A 19464-nucleotide genomic window follows, 5' to 3' on the forward strand; every position below is an offset into this window, starting at 1 on the left:
GAGGATGGGAACCAGGTTGAAGAAGCTGAAACAAAGTTTGAGAGACAAGAAACTTTCTTATGGTAAAACCAGAAGAGGCAGGCTGACAGACAGAATGATTTATGAACTACAGCAGTATTATGGGATGGCCATTAGAAATAACACTGAGGATTTGTTGAAGATTAAGCACGCAGTATGGGATACCTTCTTCCATAGACTGTCAAGTGATGAAAAAACAGACCACCACCTTTGCCCTCCTAGACCTGATTCATGGTGCAATTATTGCAATGCCCAGTACTCAAACAGTTCATACAGCCATAAACATTCCATCCAAGCAGCAGTCGTGGATATCATAAAACCTATTTACAGAGTCCTGGCAAGTCCTGAATTATTAAGTGTCAGTAGACTCAGAACTTACGGTTTAATGTCCTGTAAAAGTTTCATGTCAATGGGTACTGTGGTTCCTGAAATACAGGAAAGCCAAGTCACTAAATTTAACATTGTCGGGATAGGGCATTCCAACTCCCCTTAAGCTCAGTTGAAGCAGTTTTAAACAACACCGCATATGGTACACATAATTTATAACAATAACATTTTTTCTGTATAGAGCAGTCACAGAGAGTAGCAGGAGGAACTGATTTTTGAATGTGGAATCTAAACATCAGTGGAACTTACATCCTGGCAAAGTTTGTGAGGAGGTGAAAAATATGTCCCTGCATTGCACTGGTTGCTCAAGCTTCTGATATTTTGCAACTTCTGCTGTCTGTGAATTTAGAGCTATCAACAATGAAATGAATGTATTTGTTGCTGAAAATGCAAGATAATGTTTGCTTTGCTTTAGGGCACAAAAAACAGCTGGGGTCATACGCACCTAACCCAAAACTAGAGAACACAAATGCAGAGTGGAGTTAAACGACTATGCTTCAGTGGCAATGGACAATAGATGACAGCTAAAAACAGGCACATGGAAAAAGGGCTAAAAAAGCACCATGCAGTAACAGAGGTCCAAAACTAAAAATTAAATGACCGTCATATTGCTGCAGCGGATAAAAAGTAAAATGCGGTTGACAGCCCGCGTGTCATTTGCTAAAATGGCCAATAAATCAGGTGGCAAACCCAAGCTGGAATGTAAATGGTTACAGAAGAGGCATTCCAGCAAGAAGTGGCGGACATTAAAATTTGTGAGCAATGTGGACAAAGTGGTGGGGAAGCACACTGAGCAAGTGACGATGGCTAAAGAGGCAGTGCCCAATACGCAGCAGAGTTAAAATAATCTCCTCCTGGCGGGAAGGCAGAGAGGAGGTTGTCCAAGGTGCTGGGAGAGGCTTAATACGCTGAAGGCTATTCCCGCAAACAAGAGGACCATTGGCGATACCAAAGGGGCACAACATCCTGACAGAGGCAGAGATCATCTGAGGGAATAAAGGCACTTGTGGGCTGAGGTATGAAGATTGCAGCCTTGGCAGTAGCCTCGTTTCCTGGCAGACCTACATGACCAGGGACCCACAGAAATATGACACTGGCTCTACCAACAGTGAGCAAGTGACAGGTTTCCTGGACCCCCTACACTAAGATATGGGCAGTGTAGAGCGCACACAGACTTTGAAGGGCACTGAGTGAGTCTGAGCGGAAGACAATTGGAAAGGCAGTATTACTGGATGTACTTCGTGGCCTGATACAAGGTGAAGAGCTTGGCTGTAAATACTGAGGAGTGTGCTGGAAGCCGATATTGAAAGACACGGGTGCCAATGACGAAGGCACACCCGACCCCACAGTCAGTCCGAGAGCCATCAGTGTACACGAAGGTACTATTGCGAAGTTCCTTGCAAAGGTCGCAAAACTGGAAGTGATAGACCAAGGCAGGAGTAGCGTCCTTAGGAAATGAATGAAGGCCAAGGTTAACAAGGGCCACTTCACGAAGCCAAGGTGGTGAAGGGTTCACATGCACTGAGATAATTGCAGGTAGTGTGAAGTTAAGGCGCCGTAGTAAGTAGCGAAAGTGGACTCTAGCAGGTAACAGAGAAGAGGGACAAGCACCATACTGATTATCAAAGGGATCATCAAAGGAGGAGGCATCGGATGGGTGGACATGCACGGCAGACAAACGGCATGCGTACCTGCTGAGGAGAAAATCACAGTGGCAGGGCAGTGGTAGTTCAGCAACTTCAGCATACAGATTTGTCAACCAGGCTAGTGTAAAAGGTGCCGGTGGCCAAACAGATGCCATGATGTTGGTTAGTGTTGCGACAGTGAAGAGAGAGGGGCTTGAAGACACATGAACAAAGCACCCACAGTCGAGTTTCAAAAGGACAAAGGGACCGATACAAATGGAGGAGGGTGGTTCGATCGACACCCCCAGGAAGTACCAGTGAGGACACACAGGAGATTGAGGGACCACGTACAGCGGGCTGTCAGGTGGTAAGACACATGGGAGGACCAGGAGTGCTTTCTATAAAGCACGAGCCCCAAAAATGTGGTGGATAAATTTGCAACATTTAAAAGTGCATAACATGAAAGTTTAACTGAACTACACCTGATACAGTTTGACTGACCTACCGTCATTTAATTATACACATTGTAGAACTGAGAATTACGTCTCTCTTAATATCTGTAAACAGTGTGTAAAGGAAGATGAAAATCTTAATATTCATGTAGGACTGGCATGTTATGGTAAGGGACAGACCAGAACACAAAACTATGGGAGAATACAGGCTCAGCAGTAGCACTGAGCATGCAGAAGAACTCTACCACCACTGCAATAAATTTCAGCCAGTAATAATAAACACCCATGGCTTGAGTCATCGTCAAACTGTTGGTCGTCCTACAGCTGGGTGAGTGAGAGTCCAAGGAGGCAAGGGCATACAAAGTTCAAAAGGACAATGCCTATTAAAGCATTTTCCTTATCAAATCAATCTTCTCACTGAAATAACTTCATAGTAAATATACTGTTTAAGAATACCAAGTGCGGGCAGGGTGTATACTCTGACAAGAAAAAAAATTTCCGGATTATCAATCCTTTGAATTGTTATGTTTTTATACATGTGCGGCAAATTTCCCAGCACTTTAGAAAACGAAACTCAGGCAAAAAAACACGTTTAAGAAATATCTTTGATGTGCAGCAACATGTATGCTGTTTATTTTTGTATTACGAAAGTATACTTTGGAATTCCACCAAACACGTTACTTTCCAAGTCATTGAAATCGAGATTGCGATGCGCTTTTGTAAACCAGTCATAGCGCGATATTTACGAACTGCGTAAAAAAAAAAAATAATTATTTTCAAAAATATATTCATCCTGTAATGCACATCTTTCTGAAAAGTCAAACATGAAACATATGTGTTCAAGGAAATGTAAGACATTATTTGCTCTTAAGTGTGAAGCACAGAATTCAGTGACGAATTCTTTGAACAAATAGACGGCGTCACCATGGGGAGCCCTTTGTCCCCTGTGGTAGCTAATCTCTTTATGGAGGACTCTGAGGAGAAAGCACTTGAGTCTGCTGTCTTAAAGCCTACGGTCTTCTGGCGCTACGTAAATGATACTTTTGCTGCATGGCCTCATGGCAGACAGGAACTGGAGAAATTCCTTCATCATTTAAACTCATTACATGAGAACATCAAATTCATGATGGAGATTGAAAAAGATGGCACTTTACCATTTCTAGATGTGCTAGTACGCCGTAAAAATTATGGGTCATTAGGACATTCTGTGTACAGGAAACCGACTCACAGATCTGTATCTCCAGGCGTCAAGCTGCCATCACCCAGCACAAACAGCCGGTGTTCTCAGTACCTTAATACATCGAGCGCATGTAATATCGGATGATGAAAACTTCCACGCAGAATTAGAACACCTGGAGAAGGTTTCTAAAGAGAATGGCTACACTTCACGCCAAATAAGAAAGGCCATGCGCAAGTGTCATAACAAGAAGCAGCGCACTGAGGACGCTGATGACTTTAAATCAACTGCATTTCTTCCATACGCCGGTAATGTGTCGTCAAAAATAGGCCGATTACTCAAGAAGAATAAAATCGAGGTTATCCTCCGTCGACCAGAAAAGAACCAGACCCTGGTTGGATCCATTAAAGATGATTTACAACTGAAGAAGCAGGTGTCTACAAAATTCCCTGTGAATGTGGCTCTGCATATATTGGCCAGACGACAAGAACTGTCCACAAACGATGTACAGAACATGAAAGATACACCCGTCTGCGGCAACCGTGAAAATTGGCAGTAGCAGAGCACTGTATTTCATTGGAATATTCAATGGAATACAATGGAACAAAAATTTTAGCTCCGGATTCCGTAATCAAGGAGTCAGTGTAAATACATCTTGCCGATAATCTTATAAATCGTGACGGCTTTCAGCTGGATAAAAATTGGAATCTTGTTATTAAAATTATATAATCACAGCAGAATCGACAGCATCATTCGATACTCAACGACTAGATGATCTTTTATTTTCACCACCGAGGGCAGCACGTAGAACTCTGCTATGCCGCGCGTGTCGAAACCTGACGCATGCGCTGCAGGATGCCAGTACATTTCGCATGTGCGAGATTCGGCATAAATACCGCGACTGCACCTGGGCTTTTCAGTAGTTGTGTACTCACCTGATGATGGCCGGACATCTCTGGGCCAAAATATCGTGGCAGAATGTCAACGGGATCCGGCTGCATACCCGGAAATTATTAGGAGAAAGGTTACTGGATTTGGAAAAGATGAAAGCATCAGAGGCAAGTCTGATATTCTGTTTCATAATGAAAGCAAGACTTGAGGATTTTCAAGGCACTCAAATAGCATTTATCGACTCATAAACAGACTTCTACAATGACGCGGTCTGCAAGCCACCAAAAGATGCACGACACCACCACTAGTCATACTGCCTGTATGACTGGTTCTCCAGGCAGCTGCAAGTGCCACTGCTCTAAAATATTCTCAATGGTCTTCCTCAAACAGAATGTTGCCTTCCCTCCGTGGATACCCATTTGAGTTCCTAGAGCACTGTAATATAGTGAGACGCACGCACACGCACACACACAAACACACGCACGCATGCACAGAAGATGGGCAAATGTACTGTGCAAGACAATGTAAGACTATAAGAAGAGCTTGGATCAAAATAGGTCCAAGGCAGGGATGCAGTCTTTTTCCCACCACATTTCAACCTGTACGTTGAATAAGTAACAACGGAAATAAAAGAAAAGTTCGAGAGTGGAATTTAACTTATAGGGTGAAAGGATGAAAATGATAAGATTTTCTGATGATAATACTACCCTCAATGAAACAAAAGGAGAATTAAAGGACCTGTTGAATAGAATGCAGAATCTATCACAGAATATTCAGAGTGAATCGAAGAAAGATGAAAGTAATGAGGAGTAGCAAAAATGAGGTTAGTAATGAACTTGACGATAAAATTTGAAATCGCATAGTTGATGAAGTGAAGGTAAACTCCACGTTTGAAGCAAAACAACAGGACTGACAAAGCAGGGAGGAGATAAGGAGACTAGCACAGAGAAAGAGCATTCCATGTCCAAACAATTCTACCAGTAGCAGACACACAAATTTGATGATGAAATTTCTGATAAGGTATGTCAGGGTGTCAACATTTGTGCCGACACGAGTCCCTGACCACAGGAAAAGTGGAAAACGAGAACTTAAAGTGTGAAATGTGATTTTACAGATGGATGCTGAAAATTATATGGTCTGGGGGAAGAAAAGGAAAATAAAAATTAAAAAAAAACCGGGGTGGCACTATGCAGAATAGGTGGGGAAGGGAATGTGTCGACAGCAGAAGACCGTGGTACCACCTGTAAGCTTTGATCCACATCATCGAGATGGCAGACACCTCTACTTCAAGCTTATACAATATGGCAACCATGATGCCATTCATTATTCACACACGTAATATGAGAATGTGAAACCACAAGGACAATCACAGAAATTAGGTTTTTTTTCATGGACAAACTAAGTATACCACCATCATAATAATGACAACATACCAAATAAAATACTAAATGCAAAATGTCGCCCATAAAACTACATTTGAAAACTTGACCTCAGCAATGTAGATAAACCTAACTCCATGATACGAACCAATCACAATCCAACAATTACAAGCCAGTAACAACATACCCCATTATTTAATAAAAAATGCATTAATGCCTATTTTGATACATAAAGGAAACAGACTTATGGATGTAAACACATACACCATATATACTACGTAAGAAAACCATAAACTTATCAACTGGAGCCAGACAACACAATCTTGATATAGCTAAAATATTATCATCACACAACCTCTCAAATGGCCATGCAACTTTTCAAACCAGGCACAGCACTATGTTGTCCTGCTCACAACGTCTCATTAGTCCCTGGTCCAAAATGCAACAACTTTGGTCAATCTCATACCTTCTGGCCACAAACTCAATGCATCACATACCATAATCGGCAGTTAAACCAAACAGGGCTAAATGTGTAGGAATTTTAATCGTGGTCAACATGCTGTCCCCTATAGTGGTATGCAAACACCTAAACATTAACTTCATCGTCATAACAAAAAAAACTGAACAAAAAATGAAACCTACAACCATAAAGAACACATTGCAAAATGCTTCTGTTGCACTAACTTGCAAATGCAAGACACCATACGATTTCTTCAAATATTTTGTAACTCATGAAATTTTAGAATATGTGACTCAACAAACTAATTTATACACAAAACAAGTCTTAGAAAGTAACTGTCAATTCAAAAAGTTGACTAATGTCAGCTAAACTCAAATTGAACAACTTTTTCTTACGGATGTCACTAAATGTAAACCCGAGAATTCCAAATTATTGGTTAAGAAATACACTCTATCACAACAATCTAAAAAATGTTACGTCACACAATCGTTTTGAACTGCTTTTACGTATGTGGCATTTTTCCGGTAACAACCAGTGCCCACCGGGAACCCGCATATTCAAAATTCAACCTCTTATTGATAAATTACTGCAGAGATTTCAAAGCGTAGTAGTGCCAGAGAAAGAAGTTTGCATTGACGAAACACTTGTGCCATTTCGAGGAACACTAAATTCCAAATTTATGGTGCTTATTCTTTATATACTGAAGAAAACTTAGTCTTCCTCGAAATGGCACAAGTGTTTTGTCATTGCAAACTTTGTCCAAACAATGGCTACACCTGGAATATGGAAGTGTACTGTGGGAAGAATGCGAATTCTGGTGTTCCTCTTGCCACTTCTGTTGTTATGAGCCTTATGAGTGGATTACTAAATGAGGGCAGAATCTTATATACAGACAACTTTCACACAAGTGTTTATCTAGGACACCAGCTTCTTGAACAATCAACACATATAGTTGGTACTCTAAGACCAAATAGAAAACTGAATCCTCAAGATGCTGTACAGACAAAACTGAAGAAGGGGGAACACAAAGCAAAGGACGAGATATAAGAGGGATGTTCTGATGTGAGTAATGTTCATGGAGAAGAAGCAGAAGTTCAAACCAGGAAGGGCAAACTGAAAAAACCAGCAATGATAATTGACTATAATCAGTCAAAGTCTCTTCTAGATCTTTCTGACCAAATGAAGTCATACTCACATTGCCTAAGGCGGGGTGTGAAATGGTACAGGAAGCTTGCAGCTGAATTGAGAATTCAAAGAGGAAGTGACTTTGAGACTACTCCATACAGAAGATGCCGATGAGTCCGAGACATCTCTCACCAAAGCCACTGCATTACCTGCAAGTTGTGCACTTGTGAACATGGGAGCAGCCAGACAGTAAACTATGAAAAAATGAAGAATGAATTTGGATGAGAGCAAGCTGTCAAGAGATGCAATAAACTGCATGGAAATGTAAGACTTGCAACTCATACTTTGCATAGAGTGTTTTTTCATAAAGCACAGTGCATTCAGCTGTTAGAGAAACAAAGTGGAATGACCCAAATTTGTTAGTTTCATTGTTGTTGCAATTAGAGTTGAAGAATGTAAATAGAACTGTATGTGATTTGCAATCTACTGTGTAAGTAATATGTCAAACTAAATAATAAAATGAAGAAAAGTCCAATACGACTGAGCCATGTGAGTGGTATATAACTCACGAATTCAAATGTCAATAACTGCTCGAGCTCTTGAAAACCATAGACCACGACGATTTGTTACTGGGGCAATAACCTACTAAACACCGAGTCACAGCATGCTCCTGTGAGTTACAACTGCAACACAAACCTTTAGATGAAAGAAGTCCATGAGTAAACTTTACTTCACGTGGCCCCAACCGGTAGGGTCCCCCTGCTGGAAACTAAATCCAAGCACCGAGGACAATATTCAGTATGGAAATGTGTGAATAGGACTTCATTCAGTCTTGATAGACAGTACTAGCTACAGCACAACTGGACCTCTTACACTAGTTATCACGTGGCAGGGAGCAGCCTGCTCAGCTCCTGCCACTTGCAAACCAATGGGAACCTGGCACTGTCAGCTGCCACTTTGTTGTCACTTCTGCTGCTCCGCCTAAAAACAGTGTCAGCCAGCCCTCAGTGAGCCATTGTTGTGAGAGATTCAGAAGACCAAGCTTTGCATACCTTAAAATGTGTGATGAAAGTTTTCGAAAAAGGGATTGCCTGAGACAGCAAAATACTAGAAAACTTTCAAAAAGTGTCAGGGCACGATTATCCACAGACAGTTGTGTGAATTTGTGTGTTCCACGAGAGAGGATGGAGGAGCACCTCTACTTTCTGTGGATAAGGAGGTGAAGTAAACTGCAGCTGCTCTACAAATTAGCAAGTAATCAGTGACAAGAATTTGCAAGGAGAAATTTGCGAAAGCAAGAGTCTCTCTCTCTCTCTCTCTCACACACACACACACACACACACACACACACACACACACACACACACACACCAGGGAGAAGAGGCAACCCTGAGAAGAGGGTCGCAAATCTCAGAGTCTTTTCTGTTCAGAAAGATGCAAGCTGTCATCAGATATATTCCATCTTTATTCATAGAAGTGCTATGCGAGACACAAAAAGCCTCTACCCTCATAGCAGCAGACCTATTTCACGACAGCAAACTGCCCTTGTTACAAGTCTTGAAAAAGTTAGGATTCCGCTGATCCATTTCTGGCTGAAAGTTATTAATGGACTGCCAAGATATTCCAGACTGGTGATGCCACTTTCTTAGTGAAATGACCACGAACAAATTCTGAAATTATCATTTGACCTGATGAAACATGGGTGAATAGGGGTGGGCAGTTTATAAAAAGGTCATTCAGACAATACAATTAGCAGTAGTATGGCAGTCCTAATAGGCAGAAGAAAATAATAATTATAACACATCCCAGAAATTCAAAGGTTTTCACTTCTAACTGTCTACTGTTATTCACTTCAAACATGAAAGCCCCCCCTACCCTGTGACATGGTTTACGACACTGCGTTTCAAACCTTTTTAAAAAAACCAACTCTATAATTATCATGGATAATGCTCCATATCATTCGGTTGTACAGGGCAAGTAACCCACAAAGGCAACAAAGAGTAGAGACATGTAAGATACGGTTTAACAGAAACCTGTCAAGAGCAGAATTATCATACTTTTGTCTTAACATGAGCGAAAGGACCCAGTTTACTCTCTGGACGAGACATTATATATATATATATATATATATATATATATATATATATATATATATATATATATATATATATATATATATTTTGCTTAGTCTGCCTCCCTAACATTGTCACATCAACACAACACAATTGACTTTAGCTCAAAAGTCATATTGCTGCACAAAAAAATTCCACTGGCCAAAGTGTGGAACAGCTTATGAAGGAGGTAGTTCAAAAGTGACACATTATCAAAATGTACTGGATCATGTGAAAGATGTGATAAAGGAAGCATGTAACAATGAAGGTGTGTTCAACAGTGAGTCATAGACTTGATAATATCTGTCACCACAAGCAGGGACACCAAAAGTTACACAGACAGATTCAGAATCAATGTCTTCTCATTATCTGATTACTACATAGTGTATAGTGAACTTTAATGAATTTCTTATTTCCATTAAATCTTGCATTTGTGAGTATTTTGATCACTATCACTTTCCCTTTCCTGTTGTTAAGAGTAAGGAATACCATTCAGCCACATACCAAGATGTTATTTCACATGTGTGTTTACAAGTTTTGCAATGATAATGAAGAAACTTTTCTGAACACGCAGGTTTCTCCAATTTCAATAAACAATGTAACACTGGCCCTAATTAAAATCAAGAAAAGATTTCAGACGTGCTTAGAGATACCACTGAGAGCAACTCTATACGTACATTTGAGGATTTGGGTCGACAGAAGCGTACGATTCCACACGTCGGCTTTGACCCGTGACGTAAGGGTGTTGTCATGTGTGACGTCATGACGGCGCGGAGTTTGGTTTGTGAATGTGGTGTGTTTGTAGATGTTGTCGTGTTGTGGTTTGTTGTGCTCTCTGGTGGTATGTTCAGGGTTTCCGTTTGTGAGGTGTAATGGGTTCAGTTTGCTTTTGCTCATTATCCAGCATTGTTCGAGTGTCGGCTGTGTTTGTAGTGGAATTCGTTTCAGCGAGTTAACGATTTTGTATGAAGGTTAATTTAGTGCTGTTCACTGTACATCGTGTGGTAATTTTAGTAAAACTAATCAGTCATTGTTTTTGTTCAGGAATGGATATGACGTTAAAATTAGCAGAGCGCAGGTCAAGAGAAGTGTTCGATCCCAATGTGTGGCTATGTATGTTGATATTGGTATCGGGAAATGTTTTTGAGCTATATAGGCCAAGGGAAGTGTGATTCTAAATTATGGGATCGGGAGCTGCTGTTGAGCTATATAGGTCAAGGGAAGTGTCAGATGATTCCAGATGATATTGTGTTTAGTGGTGGTATTTGGGGAGTTTTGTGATGCCTGTTTTTTTACGTAGTTTTGTGTGGTTTTGTATGAGGGTGGGTGTCTAAATTTCTTTATATTTAGTTTACCCCCACCCAAAAACACCCCATTTCCCATGCTTGTCCCGTTAAGTGTCATTAGGCTTTTGGTGGAAAGAGTGAGTGAGAGTGTGTGTGTGTGTGTGTGTGTGTGTGTGTGTGTGTGTTTTTTTTTTCCAATGTCTTTTCGTCGTCATAATGTGTACGTACCGACTTTATATGCGCCATATTGGAATCGTGGTTTATGGTCGTTTCCGCCATATTTGTGACGTCAAGTTAAATACAGACAATTGCATAAAAGTGCTGTTTTCAGAAGCATATATGCAGGAAACACAATGCAGTACAAAAATATGAAGATTTGTAGCCGAGCAAGATACTTTAGTAATCAATGAAAAAAGTATTACTGTGAGAAAAGACTGTAGCTTCTTATTTCTCAATCTTCCAGCCACTCGTACTGTGAGTGACATGATCCCCCCTCTCAACTGGCAGATTGATACACAGAGGAGTGACGGAGCAGCTTGAGCTCTCAGGCACTGACCAAACAGACCTCAGATGTTTCATTTCACGGCAACCGCTTACCCAAGTGAAGGAAGCAGTCATCTTATGCAGTTTTTAGTGAACAAAGGGAGTCTGAACTGACACGAAATTCTGTGTGCTGGGTGCTTCACCAACATCTCAAAACTGCCACCCCCCCCCCCACCCCCACCCCACAAAAAAACAAAATATAGACTGACCATTCAACTGCAATGCTCAAAATGAAAGCTGCCAATAATTAAAAGTATGATCTGAACACCACTGTGCTTCACTAGGCAGTGTAATAATTGATGTGGTATGTCAGGTCTAACTCTGACCTGAATTGCATAACAGGTTGTAAGCATATCTTCTAATGTTTATGAAGGGTGGTGTAATTTTGGGGACAACGGAAGCGTCCGATTCCATCTGTCTGCTTTGACCCGTGACATAATGGTGGTGTGATGTGAGATGTCAATACAGCATGGAGTTTTTGAGCAGGTTGTGTTTGTAGATGTGTTGTATGTGATGTTGCCCTCTGGTGGTGGATGTGGACATGCTGATTTTAACGTGTGGTATTGGGTTTCACTGTGCTAATATAATTTTGAGTTTAGGTAGTTGATGTGGTAAAATGAGTTATGGAAGTGTTTTCAGTGAGTTATTAATGTTTTCTGTGTTTGGCATTTTTGTTATATCTGATTAGTTCTATGTTTGTTGTGCGGAATTTTTTTTTTTTTAATTGCATTTTTGTTACATATGGATATGAAAGTGAGTCCATGAGAGGAGGGGGGCGGGGGGGGGGGGGGGGGGGGGAGAGAGAGAGAGAGGGAGAGTTTTGATACAGCGATTGTGATATCCTGTGTGATGTGTATTTATGATAGGTCAGTTGTGTTTCAATTGGTGTAGTGATTGTGGGATTTTTGAGTTTTGGGTTGTTGTGGATAGTGTTCCAGTTTTTGGAGTTGTGGGTAACAGTTTTTGGTATCGATAGGTGTTGAGCTATAAAGATCAAGGGAAACCTCCGATTCAACTTTTTGGGGTTGTAGGTGTTGGTTTTCTGGTATCAGTAGCAGCAGTTGAGCTATACAGGTACTGCCTGATTACTGTGGTTTTGTTGATGTAGCGTAAAGCTGTATTTTTTATATATTATTTGTTCTGCGATGGTGCAGTGTTCTTTAATTTTTGTATACTGAGCTTGTCCACGCCCTAAATGCCCAATTTTTGTTGGCATGAGTATCTATTTAGCATCATTCTGTATACGCTGGAATACTTCCACCATATTGATGACAGAATGGGTCAAAGCAGACACAATGGAATCTGACACTTCTGTAATGTCTAATGCAAGAAGAGACAACAGTTATACAGATGAAAAATCCTATACTTGATATGATCAAATTCAAGAGTTTTCTGTTTGTGGCCAGTCATTCAGCTACATAAAATATTCACTTTTCTAAGAAAAGCAAATTGTGAATCAAATTACAAATTGAACTACTGTTGTGGACTACAGTCTGAAGACTGGTCTGATGCAGCTCTCAATGTTACTTATCCTATGCAAGCTTCTTTATTTTCAATTCACTACTGCAACCTACTCCATTGCATTTCAGGGTGTTTACTGCAGTCATCCATTGCTCTCCCTCTACAAGTCTTACTCCCCCCCCCCTCCCCCTCAAACCACAATTCCGTTTAAGATGAAACTAGTGATCCCTTGATGTCTCAGAATGTGTCGTATCAACAGATTCCTTCTTTTCATCAAGTTGGGCCACAAATTTCTTTTCTTCCCAATTGTATTCAGTATCTCATTAGATACTCTACCAACCAATTCTCAGAATTCTTCTGTAGTATCACATTTCAATAGCTTCTCTCCTGCTCTAGTCTAAACTATTTTATCACCAATTCTCACTTCCATACACAGCTACACTTCAGACCAACACCTACAGAAAATACTTCTTAACACTTAAATATATTTTCAATGTTAAACTATTATGCTTCAGAAACGTTTTTCTTGCCATTGTCAGCCTACATTTTATATCCTCTCTACTTCAGATATCATCAGTTAGTTTGCCACCCAAATAGCATAACTCATGTACTGTCATTAGTCTTGTTTCCTAATCTAATTTCCTCCCCATCGCCTGATTTAATTCAACTAGCTGCCAGTATCACTACTCATTCATAGTTTCAGAGAACACTTTAGACAAACAATATAGGTATCTGGATGGCATGGCTTGAATTTAACGCACTTTAGTACAGTGGAGAACAGGCCTGTATACACACCAATCTTACACTTCCATTAGGCATCAATGTAGCAGGCCATTGACAAGTAGGTCCTATGGAGTAGTACATCATGCTCTATAAGTCATAATGGAAACAAGGAGACTGGATAGCTTTCCCTGTTGATGCCCATATAGTCTCTGGCTGCAGTGGCGAGTCTGTTATTCCTCGAAAAGTTAATTGCTCTCCTGACAAACAGCAGCAAATACCCTCAAAAGCTCAGATTTTCTTAGAGAATTAATGTGACAAATGCACCAAGAATATTTAATACACATGAAACTAAAAAAGAAGTAACACAAGTAGCTGTAATTACTATTGAACACAATTACTGGCAGTTTTCACCTTATGACAGCGTGACAAGGGCTAATTTGAAATTCAGTGTACAAAAAGTTGTTTGACAATGAAGAGGGAATCGATATGGATGGTAATAGCTGACAACTGTAGTACATAAGCTGCTAACTGTAATGCATAAAAGACTAAAGATGCCCTGTCCGGCAGTGTATGTGAAATGTCTGATAAATACGAATTTACAAGTAATTTTTTAATGGTGCCTCCCACTTCTATTGATGGGACGTTCACTTATTAATAAATCAATTCCACTGGTTTCCACGGAATGTTAATTAAATTAAAATTCGCACGCCGCTGAAAGCTGTTACTACAATTCTCAGAAATTAAATCTGTGCTGAGCAATCATTTTATCATCCCAAATTTCATTTACAATAGAGCACAAAATTGATTATTAAGAAATAATACACACTAAAAGATGGCAAGGGCATACATATAACCAATCACCACAAGAGAAAGCAATAATAACCGCAAAACATTCGTTGTCATTCAGTGATGTACAAATGCAGCTTGCAATTCAGAGCGAAGGAAGTCTAAAAAGTTGGAATATCAAAGCATACTGACGAAATGACATATTTTGCTTCGATTGCGTGACCTTTATTAGTTATCTACCAATAAACATTTTAGCACCATTTGCCGTTTATAGAAGACTCCGTGTCAACATGCACTTTAACTCTCGTACGACTTTGTGGCTCTCTTTTTCTACTAAGTAGTGGGTACCGACGCAACTAATACGAATTTGTTCGCTGTGGAGTGTAGATATGGTACCCGAAATGCTATTACGCGAGATTTCAAACGCCTATCAATTGTCACATTAATACAATGTGTTGTATAATGCATTCAGAAACAACCACGAGGAAAATAATCATAATAAACTAAGCACCTTCAATAATATGCCAATTATAGATGTCTCACCTACTAACGCATACGGAAACCAGATAGGGTTATGAGAGTCTCATTTTAACTGCCTAAATAACTATGTTAGTCACTATACTTTGGATACATTCACACCGCTAATCTACAGTGTCTACACACTTGTCAAATATTTATTTCACTCACTTCATCATTCTCTGTCGCATCTTTTCCATTTTTCCCATTGCCCGACTTCTTAACTGGTTCCTGAAAACAAGTACACAAATTACTGCAGTTGAGCTTGTAACACAGAGAACAAGTTTTGTATAGTTGTATAACCTGCTTGCTGTTACAATAATTGGTATGAAACAACTCTTACAACAAAAAACATGACACGGCGTCAATGCTACACCCTCTTTGCTGTTCTTCGACGTATTATTTATCTACAGATAAAAAAATTAATTGTAAGATATAGTTACGTGTACGCAGGCGTCACAAATCCCAACGGTCTTTCAGATAATAGAATTTTCTGATTACCTTCTCCTTCTTAGCTTTATTAGGCATTTTACGATATCTTACAACATTTAACGACAACACTAACACTTGCAACATGCATGAGTACTACTATTGGTCAGCCATGATCACGTGGTCAAATCAAAGATCACTTGCAGCACCGCCGCTGTTATAATCTCTAAAGTTTGTTTTTCCAATTGCTATACAATTATTAATCTCGCTCTCTCTTTTCATCTTTGTTTTTCCAGCTAATTTGTTTCTCCATCTTCCAAGGAGCAGATTGCAAATCAACACTCAGCACTGCAGAGACCAACCGTGTCGCAATTGATTCCAAGTTCTACCTTAACAGTCACATTCTGTTATCACAGCAGTCTAGTCTCTCATTTTACGTGTTCGTTTGTGAATGTGTCTACATTTTTTAAATATTCTGTGCCGCGTTTTCTTCATAATTTTACTTGTTTTATTTCCACGTTCTTTTTCTGTCACATTACAAATTGAAGCGGTGTGCAAGCTTGATCAAGACTCAGAATCAAGTGTGGGCATAAACTGGTAACTGAATCTTTCCAGCGTTCTCAGGACTCATCCTCGGATGTAAATGCTCACATTAAAGAAAAATACGCTCTTACAACTGTTCCCCAATCACACTGTCGTCACCGAAAGGAACTTCAGTCATCCAATAATCCACCGAGAAAATTCACACATACGTAAACAGTGAGCGGAGCAAGGCATCCTGCGAAACATTACTAAATGCCTTCTCTGCAACCTACCAAGAACAGATAATTTAGGAGCCCTTCACCATTCAAAATAGCGACATATTAGACCTAACTGGATGGCTTCGCATCTTTAATGAAGTGTGTATTGAAACTGATATAACAACCCTTAGGCAATTGTTCAAAAATGGTTCAAATGGCTCTGAGAACTATGGGACTTAACATCTGAGGTCATCAGTCCCCTAGAACTTAGAACTACTTAAACATAACTAACCTAAGGACAGCACATACATCCATGCCCAAGGCAGGATTCGAACCTGCGACCATAGCGAGGCAATTGTAGAACCAATGATTATTAATGTACACAATGATCACTAACCTACGAAGGATAGCAAAAGCAAGGGAGAAGACTTAAATATTTAGTCAGTTAGACAAAAAAAAGTTGCGACACACCTCAAAGAGGAACTGAAAACATTTACCTCTGGATGGGAGCATATAGAGGAATGACAGAGAGATAAGTACGCAGCAAAATAGTTTATGCTGGGAGGGGCCATGGAGGGCTCTCCACAGTATACAGACTCTGCAAAGAAACCTGTTAATAACCAGATACTGTTGAACAATAAGTAAAAGTTGTATGTGCCACATATATCACACAGGAGCTGAAATCCAAGGTTGAAAAGTAAATGATGAAACAATTAACTCTTTTTTCAAATGTTCCTTTTCTAAGGAAGAAGTGAAGCACTGCACAACGTTACTTTTGTGCCACCGCAAAGATGAGTGATGCCGTCTTGTTGAGAAAGACCTGAAACCATTAAAATTATATAATACTCCAAGTCCCAATGTGGTCATTGTCAGATTCCATACAGAATCACCAGCTGCATTAGCTCCCCTTTTAACAATACTACTTCGTGGAGTCCTTGAACAGAAAGCTATGTCCAGTGAGTGGAAAAAAATGTAGATCACACCACATACAGGTTAGAGCCAGTCACATTGAGAAACTGTTGAGATCATTAAAATTAAACAATGCTCCAGTGACCAAAGCGAGTATTACCAGATTCCGTACAGAACCTCCAGCAGACTTAGCTCCCCTTTTAACTATAATATATCGTGTAGCCCTGGAACAAAAAGCTGTTCCCAGAGAGTAGGAAAAAAACACACAATCAAACCTTTCCATAAAAAGGTGATCTATGGAACTACAGTCTGATCTCATTGACATCTATTCTATACTCAAACATAGCAATGTATCTCAAACAGAATGACCTCCACCATATAAGCCAGCATGGTCTAAAAACATCGACCACTTAAAACCGAAATTGTGCTTTTCTCACTAGACATACTGGAAGCTATGGATCGAGGGAATCAGGTAGATGCAGTATTTATTGACTTCTAAAATGCATTTGACTCACTACCACAACAAGAGTTCCTAACAAAAGTGTGATTATATGAGTTATGAAACAAAACTTGTGATTAGCTTCAGGTTTTCTTGGTAGGTAGGGTGCAGCATGTTATCTCAGATGGAGAATCGTCGAGTCATATGGGAGTAAGATCAGACAGCCATGGGCAAGCGTGTAGGGACTACTACAGTTTATGTTTTACACTGATGGCCTTTCAGGCAGCGTAAGTAGCAACCTAAGAGTTTTCACAGATAATGAAGTAGTCTAAATGAAGTGCTATCTGAAAATAGCTGCACAAATATGCAATCAAATCTTGATATGATTTCAAAATGGTCAAAGACTGATAACTTATTTTAAATGTAGATACCATAAAATTATGCATTTTAGAATATAAAAAACATGGGTCCTATGAAGATAATATCAGTTATTTTCAACTATAATCAGCCAACTCATACAAATATCTGGGTGTAACAATTTGTGAAAACATCGACTCATAGGTAAGGCATGTGGTAGACCATGGTTCATGGACAGGATATTGAGAAAACGAAGGAGACAGTATATAAATCGTTTGTGTGTCCTGTCGCAGAATATTGATAAACTGTGTAAGACCCATGGTAAATAGGATTAAGAGTGGATACTGAATGTATACAGACGATGGTGATACAGATGTTTGCAAGTTTGTTTGACTCACAGTAGGGTGCCATCGTATTGCTGAAAAACCTAAATCGGCTACTCTTGGAGATAGACGCTTATTACCATGCGAAAACGTATGTACAAAACTTTTTGAGTTAGTTTTAACTGGAGATCCTATGGGCATTCTTTAGCGTGTAGTTATCTCTCCCATTAGGACCATGAAGACAAATCTGGACGAATCACAGCACCTACACACACATTTAAGCAGTCATTTCTCCCATACTCTAACACAACTGGAGGGTGTGGAACTGTGGTACCCACAGTGTGACGTAGTGGTTAGTACACTAGCTGGCTGTGGTGCTGCGAGTTGCCAGTTCAAACTTGACCACACTTTTTTTGTCTGTTAATCTTTTCTGTGAGGTTCTTGAAATATTTTGTATTTGTAACGTTTGCATATTCTGGAATAGTCCATGTTTCAATAAATATCAGTATTCTGGAAAATTTAAAGCTTGTATAAATAACTGCACTCTCCATCCATTCTCTTCTGGCTGTACGTTGGTGTTTGTAATAAATGTGCTTTCAGCGTTAAGTGTTGTATTTCATCGGTGACCCTGCGTCTTAGTTCTATATATTCCAGAGACAGACGAATTCCAAAGCAGCAGTAAGCCAGCTGTATATCAACCACACATCAGTGTTTCCAAGAAATGGTGATCAGGACCAGATGAAATAGCTGAAAGGATTTGACTGGGTCACCAAATAAAACAGGTTGGATGACATGACGTTCTTGGCAAATGTGTACTGTTACTTGGGTGGCACTGCCCAGCGTTGGTGCAAGAAAAACGAAGAGAAGCCCAATAGCTGAAATAAATGACAGGCCAAATGGAAGAAAATCAGCAACAAGTTTGCTTAGCAGAAGGTCAATTGAAGAACAGAGCAGAATGTCATGGGAAAATGAAACAGTAGTACACACAGAATGCTTTGTCCCTCTGCCAAATTGTGACTTCGAACATGGCAAAAGCTGTATAATCTAATACATTATTGCAGAAGACATGACAAGGCTCTTCTGGTGAAGGACATCACAACAACTGAAGAGTTCATCAGTTGGTTCCTGCACATAGGGGAAATGCAACAGATAACGTCAGATGAAACAAGTATGACGGACTTGTGAATGTGGTCACTCTGGCAGTTGTGGAAGACAAACAAGATATCGCCCCTCTTATGTCCCAAGTAGTGAGAAAAGATATACAGTATCTTATGGTAACAAGGACTGTAAAAGCACAATAAAGCAGTGGAAGTAAATCAGGTGGTAC

The 19464-nt window shown here is 39.9% G+C and overlaps 1 protein-coding gene across 2 annotated transcripts in view; it reads right to left on the reverse strand.

Moving 5' to 3' along the window:
* Nucleotides 1-15555, reverse strand: part of LOC126325221 (serine/threonine-protein phosphatase 2A 56 kDa regulatory subunit gamma isoform-like) — a 317252-nt gene extending 301697 nt beyond the window's left edge. The window contains exons 1-2 of one of the 2 annotated variants that reach the window (XM_049995158.1): nt 15442-15555; nt 15112-15171 (exon numbers count right to left, since the gene is read on the reverse strand). In XM_049995158.1, the coding sequence (XP_049851115.1) occupies nt 15112-15171; nt 15442-15516 (135 nt within the window). In that variant the 5' untranslated portion in view covers nt 15517-15555. Of the gene's footprint in view, nt 1-15111; nt 15172-15383; nt 15403-15441 lie in introns of those variants that run through there. The other variant, XM_049995253.1, reaches the window with a different exon arrangement.
* Between the last annotated feature and the right edge of the window lie 3909 nt (nt 15556-19464).

Source organism: Schistocerca gregaria, chromosome 1 (assembly GCF_023897955.1).
Source record: "Schistocerca gregaria isolate iqSchGreg1 chromosome 1, iqSchGreg1.2, whole genome shotgun sequence".
Lineage (NCBI taxonomy): Eukaryota > Metazoa > Arthropoda > Insecta > Orthoptera > Acrididae > Schistocerca > Schistocerca gregaria.